The sequence below is a fragment of the Rosa chinensis genome, chromosome 4 (genome assembly GCF_002994745.2).
Source record: "Rosa chinensis cultivar Old Blush chromosome 4, RchiOBHm-V2, whole genome shotgun sequence".
In the NCBI taxonomy this organism is placed as follows: domain Eukaryota; kingdom Viridiplantae; phylum Streptophyta; class Magnoliopsida; order Rosales; family Rosaceae; genus Rosa; species Rosa chinensis.
The window spans coordinates 3,293,984-3,310,347 of NC_037091.1; the positions used below are offsets into that span (position 1 = coordinate 3,293,984).

The 16,364-nt window shown below is 37.7% G+C and overlaps 1 protein-coding gene and 1 long non-coding RNA gene across 16 annotated transcripts; one reads left to right on the top strand and one right to left on the bottom strand.

Moving 5' to 3' along the window:
* Positions 1 to 123: 123 nt before the first annotated feature.
* On the top strand, positions 124 to 5,401 carry LOC112196418. Of its 15 annotated transcripts, none has more exons than XR_002935183.2 (16): positions 127 to 454; positions 560 to 631; positions 856 to 976; positions 1,074 to 1,181; positions 1,256 to 1,310; positions 1,418 to 1,480; positions 1,706 to 1,781; positions 1,862 to 1,928; positions 2,033 to 2,165; positions 2,271 to 2,350; positions 2,737 to 2,812; positions 2,906 to 2,989; positions 3,077 to 3,181; positions 4,118 to 4,229; positions 4,845 to 4,894; positions 5,028 to 5,401. It is a non-coding gene; the product is annotated as an uncharacterized LOC112196418 (long non-coding RNA). The 15 variants fall into 15 exon arrangements; XR_002935184.2 differs by having other exon boundaries at positions 130 to 454; positions 1,706 to 1,749; XR_002935180.2 differs by having other exon boundaries at positions 128 to 454; positions 1,418 to 1,781.
* Positions 5,402 to 8,480: 3,079 nt separating this feature from the next.
* Positions 8,481 to 10,614, bottom strand: LOC112198632 (uncharacterized mitochondrial protein AtMg00810-like). Its single transcript, XM_024339775.1, has 5 exons — positions 10,357 to 10,614; positions 10,153 to 10,272; positions 9,754 to 9,888; positions 8,970 to 9,672; positions 8,481 to 8,533 (listed from the first exon to the last, which is right to left on the bottom strand). The coding sequence occupies exons 1-5, from the start codon at positions 10,612 to 10,614 to the stop codon at positions 8,481 to 8,483; spliced, it is 1,269 nt and encodes a 422-aa protein (XP_024195543.1).
* Between the last annotated feature and the right edge of the window lie 5,750 nt (positions 10,615 to 16,364).

Sequence of the window (16,364 nt, forward strand, 5' to 3'; positions counted from 1 at the left end):
CCTCCCATATTTCCCTCCATTTGTCTCCTCCCAAATTTAGTTCCCTCTCAGCAGGCAATATGAGGTGGCTGGGAAAATTGAAAATTTTGAAGTGGCATTCAGACAACAATGTGAAAAACCAGTCTAATGTCTTGTATATGCATGCATCGATCAACTAATTAATGGCTCATCTGCCCGGCCATGTGTCCTACCTAGAACACTTAATGAAAAAAAAAAGTCCTTCCCACAGCTAATGCTTAACCTAGCAGCCGCTCGACACAGCATTGCCCCAAACAGCCAAACTATACCTCGACATAGCCCCTCCAAACCCCGACTCTCTCCGAATCACTCTAACTCACTCCATAGCTACCCCGACTCACTCCACGGCCCTAAACCTTAAATCCACCGCCTCTGAAGGCCCGACTCTGGTGCGAAGCTTTCGAAGCCCTAAGTCGGAGATTTGTCTTCGAATCTGGTAAGCCCGGCCCTAAAATTTGGGGGTTTCTGGTTTCTCAAAATCTCATTCTTTTGATTTCATAAATCATGCTTTTGATTTCGGGTTCTTCACTTTTGATTTCAGGTGTTGAGTTCGGGTTCTTCACAAATCACTCTTTTGATTTGGGGTTTTGACTAACTGGAGATTCTGATAAAGGTATAATACCATCACTCTCATCTTTTGATTTGGGGTTTTGATTAACTGGACATTTTCCGGCCCTGACTTTGAACAAATTGAGAATGTTGTTTTGATTTTCTTCACTAGTTTAAGACGGATTTTTAATGGAAGATTTTATATCAATGTGTTGTTGTTTTTCTGGTTTTGATAACTTTAAATGTGAACCCACTAGTGATTTGCTTTGATTTCCTTCTCCCGATTAGGCTGACGGAAGATTTCAGTGGATTGTTGTTGGACGAGAACCTGGTGGCACAAGCTATCAAGCTACTGATAGAAACGAAACATGTTCTAATATCAAATTTATCAGCTATCGGAAATGGAACGGTATGTTTTATCAGTTCTTGAATGTGTGTAACATTGTTGATTCATGATGAAAATTTGTGTCATTCAATGTGCAACTTAACTACATTTCTGTGTGCAGCCTGAAGAATTAGCAGAACAGTTCTGGTTTTCGTTTGTTTTGTTCTCGGTGAAAACATTGAGTGAGAAGAGTTCTGATAATTCACAAATTGAGAGCTGCTAAGCTGAAGTATGTTGTTTGTCAATCTACTTTTTTTTCCCCTTGTAGCTTATGTTGGTTGCTCATGAGGATGTTGCTTATAGGATCACTGCTAAGGCTTCGGAAGTTGCGCATACTATGTATGCTGTTCTTAATTATGTGAGTTGAGTCTTTCAATTTTCGAATGGCTGGGTGTGTTATTTGTTATGTGGTTTTTTTTATTGTTTTTGTGAAAATGACAGACTGTTGTACCCAATGCTCTGCAGATATCAGTTATGGTGGTGAAGATAGTGGTCATCAGCAGTATTTTATCTGGGATATCAGCTGTGGTGAGCAAGTTTTGTTCGTGTAAAGTCCCTGGTTGTGTGCTTGGTTTAGGGCGTTTGTGATTGTGGTTTGGATTTTGGTTGATTGGTAGATTGTATCTTAATCTCTAATGAGCCAACGACCACAATCTGGTGCTCCTGCTCCCAGAAAGGCATGGTGCACTGCCCTTTGTTAAATGTGAACCTGTAGTTTATACAATATTACTGATTTGCTTTGTTTTGACTCAGAGGAGGTTCATACCAAAAGCTTGCCCAAAGGCTGAAGTTAAACCGTATAAACTCCTCACTTTTTGTTCAAACCAATGTACTTTATTATTGATTATCCTTTTCTTTTCTGGTTAATTTGAACATGACTCACTTGTGTTGTTCTTGATGTCTCTATAGCGACCTGGAGGAGGAAGAGCAAGCTAGTCATGCTGAAAAGGAGAGGGAGTTGCTCAGACATTTCCATGTATGTATTACGACACTGATTGATTAGTTTGCATTGATATGATCTCGAGTTTTGATCCCAATATCTGATCGTTTGTATGTTTTGTCTTGCTTTGTGTCTTAAAGGAACAATCTTTGAGGGCAAAGCTGAAAAACGAAAAGAAAGGTAGAGGCTTTTCTCAAGTGGGTTTTTGAGTGGGATGTTGAAGAAGGCTTATACCAGATCCTTCAATTCCTTGCAGAACAGCCTTGGTCTAAAGTGGGTTTTTGATTTTTTTTATTGTTTGTTTCAATTTTGATGTCATTTCTAAATATAGTGGATACTAATTATTGGAGTGGATTGGATTGTGTTGTGGTGGTGCAGGAACAAACTAGATGTTAGAGAACTTGCAATTCATTTTGGGTGTGTTCGAATCATTCCTGTTGTGCAAAAGGTTTATACCTGTAAGTTTTAATTTCCTTTCTGCAATGCAGTTTTCACGTTGACTGAAGTTTTAAATCTTGAGATTGCAATTTGGATTTTCAGTAGCGAGGGGGTTTATTGATTGGCATTGAGTATAGTTTTCCTCTCTTTTGTTACTCACAAAGAAGTAGAATTTGAAATTTTTATGATTTTGTTTTGCATCTGATTTTTCTGTTGATATGATCATAATGTTTTAGCTAGTTAGTTGATAAGAGTGACTTGATCTTCTATTTATCTATTTTCGGATAAGTTATTTAATTATTTCCATTCTTTTTTTGTTTCTAAGATTTTAGTATGAACCAGGGGAGTAATGAAATCGCTTCTCTATGTATCTGAATTTTCTAGTTTACTGATTATTTATAACCAGGTTTCCTCCAACTGCTGCTACTGTGAGCTCCGCCCTACTCTTGGGTATATGCAGTCTCCCTGATACCATATTTAGAGTAAGCATTTCTCTTCGAAAAATGAATTTTAGATTACAAAAACTGTGTTTGCTTTCTAATACGTAGTCATTGATGGTCTTTTCTTTGGTGTAGAATGCTGTGGATATGGCGCTGGCAGATTCGGAGTGTAACAAGCATGAGAATTCCGAATTGAGATTGTCATGTTTCTGTAACAAGGTTGGTTGTCTTGTATCATAATCATTCGTAATGTGAATTCCTTGTTAGCTAGATCATATGGTTCAGTATTATGTTCCGGTTGTGTAGGCTTTAGTCAATGTTGGTACTGATTTGGCAAAACTAGTTCCTGGCAGAGTGTCCACTGAGGTAGATGCACGTCTTGCTTATGACACGCATGGAATTATAAGGAAGGTACTGGCTTTTCTTTGTAACTCAACTTTTTTCCTTTTTCTTTTCAAAGATGATGCTAAAGCATTGGAATTCTATGAGCTTATAACTGATGTTCAAGAATGATATGTTGGTTGCTAGTCTATTTCAAACTATGAATGCATCCTGATTATACTCATTTAATTGTTCTTTCTTCTTTGTTGCAGTTACTTTCACAAATGATAATTTGAAAAGTTTTGTCATTTTGTTATTTTTATTGAGCCCTGTTTTTTATTGAGCCCTGTCATGGTTGATGCAGTAGTTCTGCGTTGAACTTTCTTATCCCCCATAATATCTGTAGATTCAATAGTTTCTAACTTAGGTGGCTTTGTCATTGCAGAACACTCTTTTCCTCTGCAACCCTTTTTTTTCTTTGGTCCAACATTTGCATGTTAGATTCAGACTTCTACGTCTACGTACTGTAATTAAGTCTTTTGTCATAGACAAGTGAAATAAGGGCGATTGATAAAAATGATTCTTTACTAGCTTGCTTTTTCTTTTTCAGTATTGGCATTGGTCTGGGTGTTATCTATTGGTCTGCTTTTGGTCTATGTATTATTGGTCTACAAGATACGAGGATTCCATTCTCACTAGTTCCACTTTACTTTTGTCAATAATAATCAGCTTACGCGACCAAGTGTATTTTCATGTGCTCTATGGGTGCCACTAAATATAGCGTCTAACAAAGATTCCTGAAAGAGTTTAGGGTATATATATGCATCCTCATATGCCATCATACGCCTTTGCATTTGTACAATAAAATATTAGACCTTTCTTTATTTACATGAGTTAATCATGGTTATGAAAGTTACTCTTTTTCCTTATTTTTCTTGTCCTTTGGTTATAAGAATATATTCTTGCAACTGTGGTACTGAGGTTTGTTATTTAACTTTCTCTGTAACCTTCTGTTGGACTTTACAGCATGGCTCTGTGTATAAGCTTGCGTTTGGACCGAAAGGATTTGTTGTGGTATATATCAGATCCTATTGTTGCAGGGCATATTTTTCAAGAAAATGCATTTGGTTATAATAAGGTACTATCTAATAATATGCTTCTGGAATCCCCTTTTATAGCAAGAATATATGTCCAGGTCGGTCATGTAACTTTCCATTAGCCTTGAGAGTAAACCAATTGTCACTCTAGTATATTTTCTTAGTCAGCTTGAAGCATGGGAGAACTTTTAGTCTTGATTTGTTCTCTTTACTCATCAGCTACTTTATCTCACGTCATTTATTTGGACCAAGAGGTTACATAGATAAAGTCTGCAAAACAAGCAGTGTTCTGCTCTTTTTTTTTTTTTCTTTTCTTTCTTTGGTCAACTCTGCTCCTTCCTAACTACAATTAACATAGATAGCTGTGTGTGTATGTGTGTGATTTCATAGCTTCTTTAATCAAGGCATTATAACTTATATTTTTGTTTTTTTTCAAACTGCCTCTGGTTTCACACTCAGGGAGTTTTGGCTATTTGAACAAATCAAGTGTTGCACTGTGTTGCTAGTACTTTTTCTGTTTGCAGTGTTTGAATGAAGAATTAGAGTAAAATGGCCTTTACTTCTATCCTAGTGATATCTGTTTGGAATTAGTTGCCGAGAATTGGTGTATTTGGCTTAAATATATCAATTTTAGTCGTGCTTTGTGTGCATGATAGGTTATTGTGAAGGAAGGGAGACCTTTAAGTTCTGCTTCTTGGTTGCTTCTGTAAGTCATTGATGCACTGAAAAATGTTGGTAAAGCTAATAGTTTTTTTAATTGTATACAAGACGTGCATATATACAGACTAAAACTTTATTCTTTGGATAGCTGCTAAGCTTATTTCTTGTCTGGTTAGCAGCAGTGAGGCAGCGGTGGATTCTAAGAATGTTGTAGCTGCCGTAAATGCAAGTACTTGGAGCACCAAATGAGAGTATTTGGCTGCTGCATAATTAGCACAACAACTTCCTGTATTTGGAGCACTGCAACATCCTAGAACTCTTTCAATGAGGAAGCCCCATTACTATTCTTTAGGCCATGGAGAGTGCCAATGTTATGAAGTGAAGCCTAATTTTGAAGACAAAAGCTAAGAAGAGCAGGAGATCAGTGAATACTTGACTTGGATTTTTTCTGTTCTCCTATTTTGTAGATACAATTAGCATTATCAGACCCATTTAGATTGTTATGGGATTATAACAACTAACTATTATGATTAATTTTCTGTTCTTTTGGTCATTTTTCATTCCAGAATCTAAATCTTGCCATTACAACAATATGTAGAAAAATATGTCGTATGATGAGGATTATAGGGTGGAATCAAACAAAATTTCTACAATTCACACGACGGTTCTTACTGATATCATTGTTGGATACACACACAGACAACAAGTAAGCAAAAACCATCGTCTCAAATGTCACAATACCACGGTTAGAGTTATATCTGTTGTGTGAAAGCGCGTGCACTGAATTTTTAAGTCATCACACCACATTTTATGCTGGAAGAACTGTCGTGTGTATACAATTTACACAACGTCTTAAAAATAAAAACTGACTTCTGAACAACAAAGAGACAAGGCTTGAATCCTAAAAACCGTGGTATGAGTAGAAGTCACACCACGCTGGAATCCTAAAAACCGTGGTATGAGTAGAAGTCACACCACGGCATATTTCTGTCGACAGCTTGTTGACAGCATGTCGGCAGATCTGCCGGTCCATCAGACGACGGAGTCAGCTGCAAACCGTCGACTCAATGATCGGTATACGACGGTTGAAAACCGTCGTCTGACAGCGTTTCATCAGACGACGCCTCGATAGACCACGGAAATGCAAAACGTGAGACGACAGTTTTAAACCGTCGTGTGAAGCCTTTTGTGTAGTAGTGATCCAATATGAAACACTCGAGTTTACAGAATACAAGTAGTGTTGTTCTCAACAAACACTTTCACTTAGCAACACATGCTAACTTGTTTTACAACCGTTCTAACTTCTAATCCACAATTCTAGATAATCTATCTTCAACTTTTCTTGCTCTCCAATTGAGTCACTGATCTTGAGAGTAAGAATGCATGAAACAAACACTGAGAGTTTTCAAAGACCGATTTGAACAACCTAGCTATAAGTTCAAGTAAAAACCAATTTTATGCAAAAACAAAAACTCTACAAATGAATTAGTTTGAAAACCCTTTTATAGGAGCAGGACTCCCCCTCAAACAAATCATATCTTAATCACAGAATAAGATAAACATGGAAGGGTTTTAAAATTGTTTTTAGCATGTAATCAGATATGCATATATAAACAGATTTTGAGATCAATTAAAATCAATGCATATCAATTTAGAATCATATAAATATGATATGTATTAAAGAGACCTTTATCTCAAGATCAGTGAGACAGTTTCCTTGAAATTCTCTTCATGCGATCTTCCTTTATTTCCTTTGTTTCTGCGAGCAATTTGGAGAGTATCTCTCCTAGTTCTTTGCATGTCTGTTGTCCTTGAGATCTTGGGAAGGTCATGTGTTGAAGGGAGTAGGCCAAGTACTTACAATCTCCCCCTTTGGGCAATCCCATTCAACACATGACAATCTTTCAACTTAGTATTCCTGCATGTTAGATTTCAACAGACATATACATATTGTGACAAAGAGTTGCTTGGATAACGGAATCAGTTTCCATCCTTTTCCTCATCCAAGTTACCAAAATAAGGTCAAATAATAATAAAAAGCATCCCAAAGGTACTTGTGCTTATGCACTTACAAAAAAAACTTTTGTCCATCAAAAATTAAAAAACATGCAGAAACAGAAAGAATAATAAAAACAAATTTACTCCTTCTCCCCCTTTGAATGGGAATGCCCTTCGACTTCCTCCATAAGCTTGACAACATGATCCTTAAACTCCTCGCTGTCCATTGAAGTGGAGCTCTCCTTAGGGGCGACGGCGACTGGAACAGCAGTGGAGGGACCAGGAGCGTCAAACCCTGGAGGGTGACGCTGCATGTTCCGGATCTCCTGTGTGAGAGTGGTCAGAGCATGACGAGTACGAACTAGGAGGGAATGCATGTCGTCCATGTCCGTAGTGAGGCAGGCAATCCTCCAGTCAGCCACCATGATCTGGTCACGAAGACTATCCAGAGAGACAGGAGGAGGAGCAGCAGAGGTAGCAGAGGAAGAGAAGCGAAGAGGAGGGCTCCGACTGCGCTGACGCTGCATGCCGGGATGGAGAATCCCAGCTCTTGCAGCGGCCTGACGACCTTCCTCTGGAGGAGGCAGGCGACGATGTCCACCAAGTCGAGTGGTTTGCTGTGTGCGAACCATGGTGAGAGAGACCAGTTAATGAACGAACCTGCACACAGGGACAACCAAGAGTAAAATCTGAGGGAGACAAGAGAGGCTATATAGGAAACAGTTAGGTTTAGGGAAAACCAAAGAACACACCGATTGGGATAGCGTCTCAATTGAGGAGAAGTTATGACAATTTATTTTCCTAGAAGTACGCATGCAGAGAACGTCTCCCCCTCAACTTAGGCATAATTATTATGGAAATTAAGTACAGTCAGATGGCCATTAAGGGATGAAACGAAAAGACAACAGACAATTGTAGAATCGGCAATTATAGCAGATGATCATTTCCTTTGCAAAGAATTAAGACACTGAATGCATAGGTCATATCGAAGAGAGAAAAAATAGCATAGTTGAATCACAAAGAGCACAAATCATGTAGTGAGGTGAACATAGTTCAAAGTATGAAGCATGATGTATTCTATCAACGAAAGAATTGGTACTCATATTCAGATCGTAGAGAAAAACTCGGTGATAAAAGTGAGTATAACCAGTGAGTGGGGCTTAGAACCACGTTTAGTGACAAAGAGAAAGAGTGAAATAAGAGAGCTAGACAGCTGAACTAGGCTCATGAGATCTCCTTAGAGGGGTAGGAAACATTGTTCCTAAGCACGTACATTATCGAAGTCAGAGACCGCTTTGATTTAGTGATAAGTAGTACTCATGTAACAAGACTCTTCTCAGCAACTCCCAGAATAGATATTCTTAGGGTACTAAACATAACAAGGATGCTCCATGGAGAGAGTCTCGAGTAGTTGTCCGTATATTTTGTTGTACGTGCAAATATCACTCACCGACTCGTTTCTTGCAAACCTTAGAAAGTTCACCACAACTAAGGCCTGATTACTTAGAGAGATGACTAGATGAGATGTAGTTATCCATTCTCGTTTCTTACAAATCCTAGAAAGTTCACCACAACTAGGACCTGATTACTTTGAGAAGAGGGAAGAGATCATTTGAGCAATTCAAGTAGGTCACCTATTTCACCGAATCTCTCTGGACATTAAACAATGAGGAGGCCACCACATAAGCTATAAGTGTAGGTGCATATGAGGATATTCCGAATAAGATATGAAACATGAGTACACAATGTCTTGTCCAGAATAAGGCATATCAACTAAGAATACATAGTGAACAGTATGTACATTTCACTAGTGACTGTGGTCAAGGGATACTAAGATCACAAATTTCTCACTCAACAGTGGACAGTCATTCGTGTGTCTTAGTGCTTAGAACATATCCCAAGTGCGTTTCTTAACATCTCAAACCTAGCAGTGTCAAGGGGCTTAGTGAACAAATCAGCAAGTTGATTTTCAGTGGGCACAAAGTTTAATTCAAGTATGTTTTGTTCAACTAAATCCCTAATAAAATGATATCGAAGATCAATGTGCTTTGTTCGAGAATGTTGAACAGGATTCTTAGTGATGTTGATGGCACTGGTGTTGTCACAAAAAATAGACAACTTACCTTGAGAGATGCCATAGTCATGGAGCATTTGCTTCATCCAAAGCATTTGCGTGCAACAACTCCCAGCTGCAACATACTCAGCTTCTGCAGTAGAAAGAGAGATGCAATTTTGTTTCTTGCTATGCCAAGCAACCAAATTGTTGCCTATGAAGAAACATCCCCCTGAAGTACTTTTTCTATTCTTTAAGTTTCCTCCCCAGTCAGCGTCAGAATATCCTGCAATTTCTACGTTAGTGTCAAAGGTATAGAAAATGCCACAGTCAATTGTACCTGAGATATATCTGATGATTCTTTTGACAGCCTCCAAGTGTGATTCTTTGGGATTTGCTTGAAATCGAGCACACACTCCCACACTGTAAGAAATATCAGGTCTACTGGCTGTTAGATACAGTAAGCTTCCAATCATGCTTCTATAGAGAGTGGAGTCAATTGATTTTCCATTTAGATCCTCGCTCAGCTTTGTAGTGGTGCTCATAGGATTTGTAACCACCTTCTTGGATTCAAGCCCAAATTTCTTGATAAGATTCTCCGCATATTTGGTTTGAGAGAGAAAGATACCTGTATCAAGTTGCTTTACTTGTATCCCAAGGAAAAAGGTTAGTTCCCCACACATGCTCATTTCAAATTCACTTTCCATGACTGATTGAAATTCATTTACAAGATATTTAGACGTAGAGCCAAAGACAATGTCATCAACATACACCTGAGCTATGATAAGATCATTTTTCACATGTTTAACAAAGAATGTTTTATCAATTGATCCTCTTGAGTACCCTTTTTCCACCAGATGGGTGGAGAGCCTTTCATACCAGGCTCGTGGAGCCTGCTTTAACCCATACAAGGCTTTCTTGAGTCTATAAACATGATTCAAATTATGTGGATCTTTGAAACCTTGAGGTTGTTCCACATAGACTTCTTCCTGCAAAACACCATTTAGAAAGGCAGTTTTGACATCCATTTGAAACAACTTAAATCTTAGGTGACAGGCAACGGACAAAAGCAACCTCACTTATTCTAACCTTGCAACAGGGGCAAAGGTTTCATCAAAGTCGAGACCTTCAATCTGTGAATAACCTTGGGCTACTAGTCTAGCTTTGTTTCTTATTATGTTCCCTTTTTCATCACATTTATTTCTGAAAATCCACTTAGTGCCTATTATATTGCAGTTTCTAGGTCTTGGTACCAGGTACCACACATCATTCCTAGTGAACTGATTTAATTCTTCCTGCATAGCACTAATCCATTCATCATCCAGTAGAGCTTCCTTGACATTCTTTGGTTCAATTAGGGAAACAAAACCACACTGAGATATAACATTCATCGTTATTTGATTTTCTGTGATAAAACAAAGTAAGGCATTACCTCGACTTACGTCATCCACACTTACCTGTGGAGTTGTTTGGCTTCTAGTTTTGAGACCATCAGAGATTTGTCCAAGAATGTCTTGATGAGAATGATCTTTTTGGACTTGCTTGAATCCTCTTTTCATTTGAAGAGCTGGCTCGAGGATATTGTCAGCATTCTCTTCCTGTTCATCAGTAGTTGGTGAGTCTTCTGATTCTGATCTGAAGGTAGGTGATGTTTCTGCAAAGATTTCCTCCTGTCTAGTGTAGTAATCATCAATAGATACGTTAATAGATTCCATAACAATCCTAGTTCGTTTGTTATAGACTCTATAAGCACGACTATTAATAGAATATCCAAGGAAGATACCATCATCACTTCGAGCATCAAATTTTCCTAGTTGCTCTCGATCTCTCAATATGTAACAAGGACTTCCGAACACACGAAGGTGGTGTATATTTGGTTTCTTACCTTTCCACAGTTCATACGCTGTTTGGTCAGTTCCAGGTCTCAAAAATACTCTATTTATGGTGTAACATGCAGTACTGATTGCCTCAGCCCAGAAGTTCGAGCTTAGGCCAGCTGAGTGCAATATTCCCTTGCCATGTCTAACAGCACTCTATTTTTACGCTCAACTATTCCATTTTGCTGTGGAGTGATCGGGGCTGAAAACTCATGGGAAACACCTAACTCATGAAAGTAGTTAGCAAAAGCAGCATTTTTAAACTCAGTTCCATTATCTGACCTTACTCTTACTAAGCCCATGTTGGTGGACTGTTTTTCAATTATCATTCTTTGGTTTAGACCCTTGAATGATTCAAATGTTTCAGCCTTGTCTTTTAGGAAGTTAACCCAAGTATACCTTGAAAAGTCATCAACTATCACAAGTATGTATTTCTTACCTCCAATGCTTTCTGTTTGAGCTGGTCCCATGAGGTCCATATGTAGCAGTTCCAATACTCTTGTGGTAGTGGCAGAGTTTATTGATTTATGAGGAGATCTGGTTTGCTTTCCGGTTTTGCATTCTCCACACATCTTGTCAGTCTTACCGTTTAGTGCTGGTAGTCCTCTAACACATTGCTTAGTGGATAATTTGAGTAGATCCTGATAGTTTACATGTCCCAGTCTTCTGTGCCATATTTCGAAGGTTTCTTCGGCAGATCTCACAGACAAGCAATCCTGTACATTTAGAAGTTCATTAGATTGAATGTGATAACAGTTATCTGAAGATCTCTTACCTCTCATAATATTTTCTCCCTTTTTATCAAGAATCACATATCTTTGCTTATTGAACCAAACATCCTCATAATCATCTGTCAAGTGACTGACACTTATTAGATTTGCAGTTAAACCCTCAACATACAAAACATTTTTTAGATTAGGAATTCCAAGAGTATTGACTGTTCCTCATGCAAGAATTTTGGCTTTTCTTCCATCACCAAAGGTAACTGATCTAGTAGTGCTTTCATCTTCGAACGAGGTGAACCAAGCTTTGTCTCCAGTCATGTGTCTAGAACACCCACTGTCCACATACCAGAAATCCTTTCGCTTGTCTGCCAATGCAGTGAGTGCTACCAGGCAGGTTGCTTCAATATATGTTGAAGGGTTATCTGTACTTACACTTGTCATGAGACAAACATCACTAATAGAGTTAGTTGAATCAGAGTGATTAGAATGAGTAGTATTCAAATCCTTTCTAATCCAGACAGATTTATTTCTATTTTTCATGTTTGCTTTAGTAATTAGGTTAGCCAATTTGTTGATAAGCTCCTTCTGCTCTTTAAGCTCACAATGTAAAGATTTTATAGATAGCTTTTCTTCACTAAAAGGATTTGACTTATGTCTCTCAATGCATCTTGGTCTGATATGTCCTAATTTACCACAGTAATGACATGTAGGAATAAAGGATTTAGAGGTTGAGTACCTGTTATGATCAGTCGAAAGCATTTGGTTCATTCTTACCTGAGAGATATTCTGAGAAGGTTTTGGTTCCTTGTCAGCCCGTGTGATATTGTCCATGATGACTTGGGTGACTGGATCACTTTTCTCCACTTTTGAACTTGAATCTCTCACAAAGTGTGTGCCTTTAGAGCTTTCTCTAGAATATCCAAGTCCGAATGTATCATGGTGAGCTTTTCCGGAGCTGAACAGTCTGGAAGCTGTTGCAGAGCTAATTTCAAATTTTGTGAACTTCTCTTGAGTGGACTTCAGCTCTTCCTGCAATGATTCATTTTCAGTTAGCAGTTTTAAGTTTAGAGAATGTTGTCCCTTTACCTCAAGTTCAAGAATCTTGATTTTGTTTTTCAATTCATCACATTTTGTGTTCCAGGTCTGGGAATTTTTGTCACTTTGTGAGTTCTGCAACTCATCCATGAATTTGTTCCTTTCTTTTTCCCAAGTGTTTTGAGAAGTCCTCCATTTAAGCTCCAACTTCTCATTCTTAGCCTTCAACATTACAATTTCATCTTCCAAACCTGCATTTTTGATTAGTGTGGCTTTTGACGCTTTATAGAGTTGTTTGCAGCGGACATTAGTCTCATCATCTGAGAATTCTTCATCACTTTCAGAATCCAGTGAAAGGGACGACACAAAGGCAACATTTTCAATCTCCTGATGTTCATCATCACTCCATGTCGAGAGGAGAGATTTATTATTGCTATTTCCATGCTTCCTGTTACCACAATCAGTAGAAATATGGCCATAGCCACCACATTCATAGCATTTTATTTTCCCAGATTTATTTGATCTAAAACTTCCTTTAATGTTGTTATCATTGTTAATAACATTTTTCTTGGCAGCATTGAAATTCTGAGAGGAGGATTTATTTCTAAGGAATTTTTTGAACTCTTTGGTCAGAAGAGCAAGATCAAATGATTCATCTTCCTCTTCTTTCCCTTTCACATCCTTGAAAGCCACACCTTTTGATTTCTTTTCAGGTTTTATTCTTAGTTCATAAGTTTTCAGATTTCCAATGAGTTCATCCAAAGGGCATTCACCAATGTCAAAAGAATCCTCTATACTAGTGACTTTGGAGTGAAATTTTTTTGGCAAGGCTCTAAGTATTTTCTTGACTACCTTATCTTCATCAAAGGGGGCACCTAGACTACGACATTGACCAGTAATCTTTAGTATTCTACCATGGAAGTCATCCACAGTTTCATCATCTCCCATGGTCATAGTTTCAAATTCATATATCAGACCTTGCAGTTTTTGTGCACGTACCTTTTTGTTTCCTTCATATGTAGTCTGCAGCAGATCCCAAGCTTGTTTTGCAGTGTCGCAGTGACTAATCCTCAGCTTTTCACGTTCAGAGAGAGCAGTGAAAATGCTATTTTTGGCTTTGAAGTCGGCTTGAAGATCACGTATTTCTACGTCAGTCCAGTCCTTTCGTGGCTTAGGAATAGAGACTGATGAGCCCTCACCTTTAGCTGGGATTATTGGTGTCTTCCAGCCATTTTCCACTATGTTCCATACATGTTCATCTTGCGCATACAAGTATGATTTCATATATATCTTCCATTGAGTATACTTTTCACATCCTCCATCAAATCATGGAGGACTGTTAACAGATCCACCAGCAGCCCTATCTCGATGTTGTTCCATCGTCCCTGCAATCTACTAGAATTGTCTAGAACCTGCTTTGATGCCAAATGAAAATACTAGATGGAACAATAATTGTACAGAACTTTTCACATAAGAATTTATCTAACGAAAATATAATTCATAACACGGAGAATTGCTGACGCAGTGTAAACCTCTCCACTGAGGAAACTTCACTGCGTGGCTTTTAACGTAGCCAACACGAAAAGATAATCCAATATGAAACACTCGAGTTTACAGAATACAAGTAGTGTTGTTCTCAACAAACACTTTCACTTAGCAACACATGCTAACTTGTTTTACAACCGTTCTAACTTCTAATCCACAATTCTAGATAATCTATCTTCAACTTTTCTTGCTCTCCAATTGAGTCACTGATCTTGAGAGTAAGAATGCATGAAACAAACATTGAGAGTTTTCAAAGACCGATTTGAACAACCTAGCTATAAGTTCAAGTAAAAACCAATTTTATGCAAAAACAAAAACTCTACAAATGAATTAGTTTGAAAACCCTTTTATAGGAGCAGGACTCCCCCTCAAACAAATCATATCTTAATCACAGAATAAGATAAACATGGAAGGGTTTTAAAACTGTTTTTAGCATGTAATCAGATATGCATATATAAACAGATTTTGAGATCAATTAAAATCAATGCATATCAATTTAGAATCATATTAATATGATATGTATTAAAGAGACCTTTATCTCAAGATCAGTGAGATAGTTTCCTTGAAATTCTCTTCATGCGATCTTCCTTTATGTCCTTTGTTTCTGCGAGCAATTTGGAGAGTATCTCTCCTAGTTCTTTGCATGTCTGTTGTCCTTGAGATCTTGGGAAGGTCATGTGTTGAAGGGAGTAGGCCAAGTACTTACATGTGTGTATGTGTTTGTATATATATATATATGTGTGTGTGTGTGTGTGTGTGAATATATATGTGAATATGTTAGCCACGTATTAGCCTTTTTCATGCAACAAAGGAGATTTACCTTCCTTAATTGTTCAACCTCTACCATAATAGCTTGATTACAATATATATGGGAAACCTTAATTCCTTGCATGGCTGGGCCATGTAACCTATTCCATACATGTAGCTGCCATCTTCCCTCTTGCACAATACTTGGTAATCAAACAAATAGACCACCATTAATTATCAAATATTTGATAATTAATAGTAAATAAAGGAATATCACGATTCGCTCCGAGATTGCTTGGTCTCCAAGTAGGCTTTATTTAGCCTCTAAACGATATATTCCGAACTTGTAGGAAATATATAGCTTGGGCCACCGATATTGGCCCGGTTTTCTTCGAATCCCCCTTGTGAGGAAAAAATGTTATTTTGGTCAAACAGTTTCTTAGATAGCTTTCTTTACTCCGCTATCCAGCAACGAACCTTTTCTTGCTTTAGATGATGAATTCTTATTGTTTAGGGATGAGGTTGTTATGTATCCTTACATGGAGAGTTTAGCTTGTATGGGACGATGGAATCTATGTATATTCCATATAAATTTTAGCTGTTTGGCATCTACTCTTCTTTGTACTAGAACTATCTATATAGTGTAACATTTCATTAAATTTTTGCGGTTATACGACAGTACAAGAAATTTAACAGTTGATTTAGATAAGTCAATTAGCCAATCTATTTACACCTCTTTAGTACCCCAGAAAATTTATTCTTGCTACTAATGCATTATACATTTCCCAAAGAGTTTTCAGAGGGCAATTCTTTAGAAGTCCCGATGTCGGAAATAGATAGCTAGCTTTCCCATCATTATGCAACTCAAGAAAAAGAAAAATGTGAAATGCTATACAACAATTAAGAAGGCAAAATGACATTAAGGAGCAATTTTGTCACTTGTACAACACAGTTCTAATAAAGTTATGTTATAGAGTTCCATATCGGCAGCAAAGTGCCTAGACTTTCACAGTTTCACTGGTCAAACTGTAATCATGAAAAAGGATGAGAATGCATGCTAACGATCCTTTCCCATTTTCTACCTCCCGTTTCAGATAGGTTTGCCCTTTGGAACAATTTGATCTTTGATCCACAAGTAAATGGGAACAAGCACATAGTAAGCTCCTTACATGCATGGAGAGTTTTTCTAACAATTTTCTAACTTTTTCTGGCTTTTGATAATGATGGATATTCTTACATGCATGGAGGTTGATAACCATCCTTAGTTACATGGAGAGTTTAATTAGCTTATTAGCTTGCTTGTGAGGATGGCATGGGATCGTAAATCTACCATATATATGTTATTGCTGATACAATTATATTCAAATTACTAACAGTGGTTTTGTTTAGGATATTGGTGCAATTAATTATTTGGTTAACTATCATCGATGCTAAGGTCATATATGACTCATGACCATGGTTTTAGAAACTGATAAAAGTTTCAGAAGCATTTCATATATAATGAAAACAATACAACGTCTAATATGCAAGATGCTT

What these genes read in the sequence shown, in the direction of transcription:
- LOC112198632 (XM_024339775.1), bottom strand. Translation starts at nt 10,614, where the DNA reads ATGGAATCTATTAACGTATCTATTGATGATTACTACACTAGACAGGAG. An exon ending in GGAATGATGTGTGGTACCTG is followed by an intron (nt 9,889 to 10,152) that starts GTACCAAGACCT and finishes GGTGTTTTGCAG; the next exon opens with GAAGAAGTCTATGTGGAACA. An exon ending in TGACTATGGCATCTCTCAAG is followed by an intron (nt 8,534 to 8,969) that starts GTAAGTTGTCTA and finishes CTACACTTATAG; the next exon opens with CTTATGTGGTGGCCTCCTCA.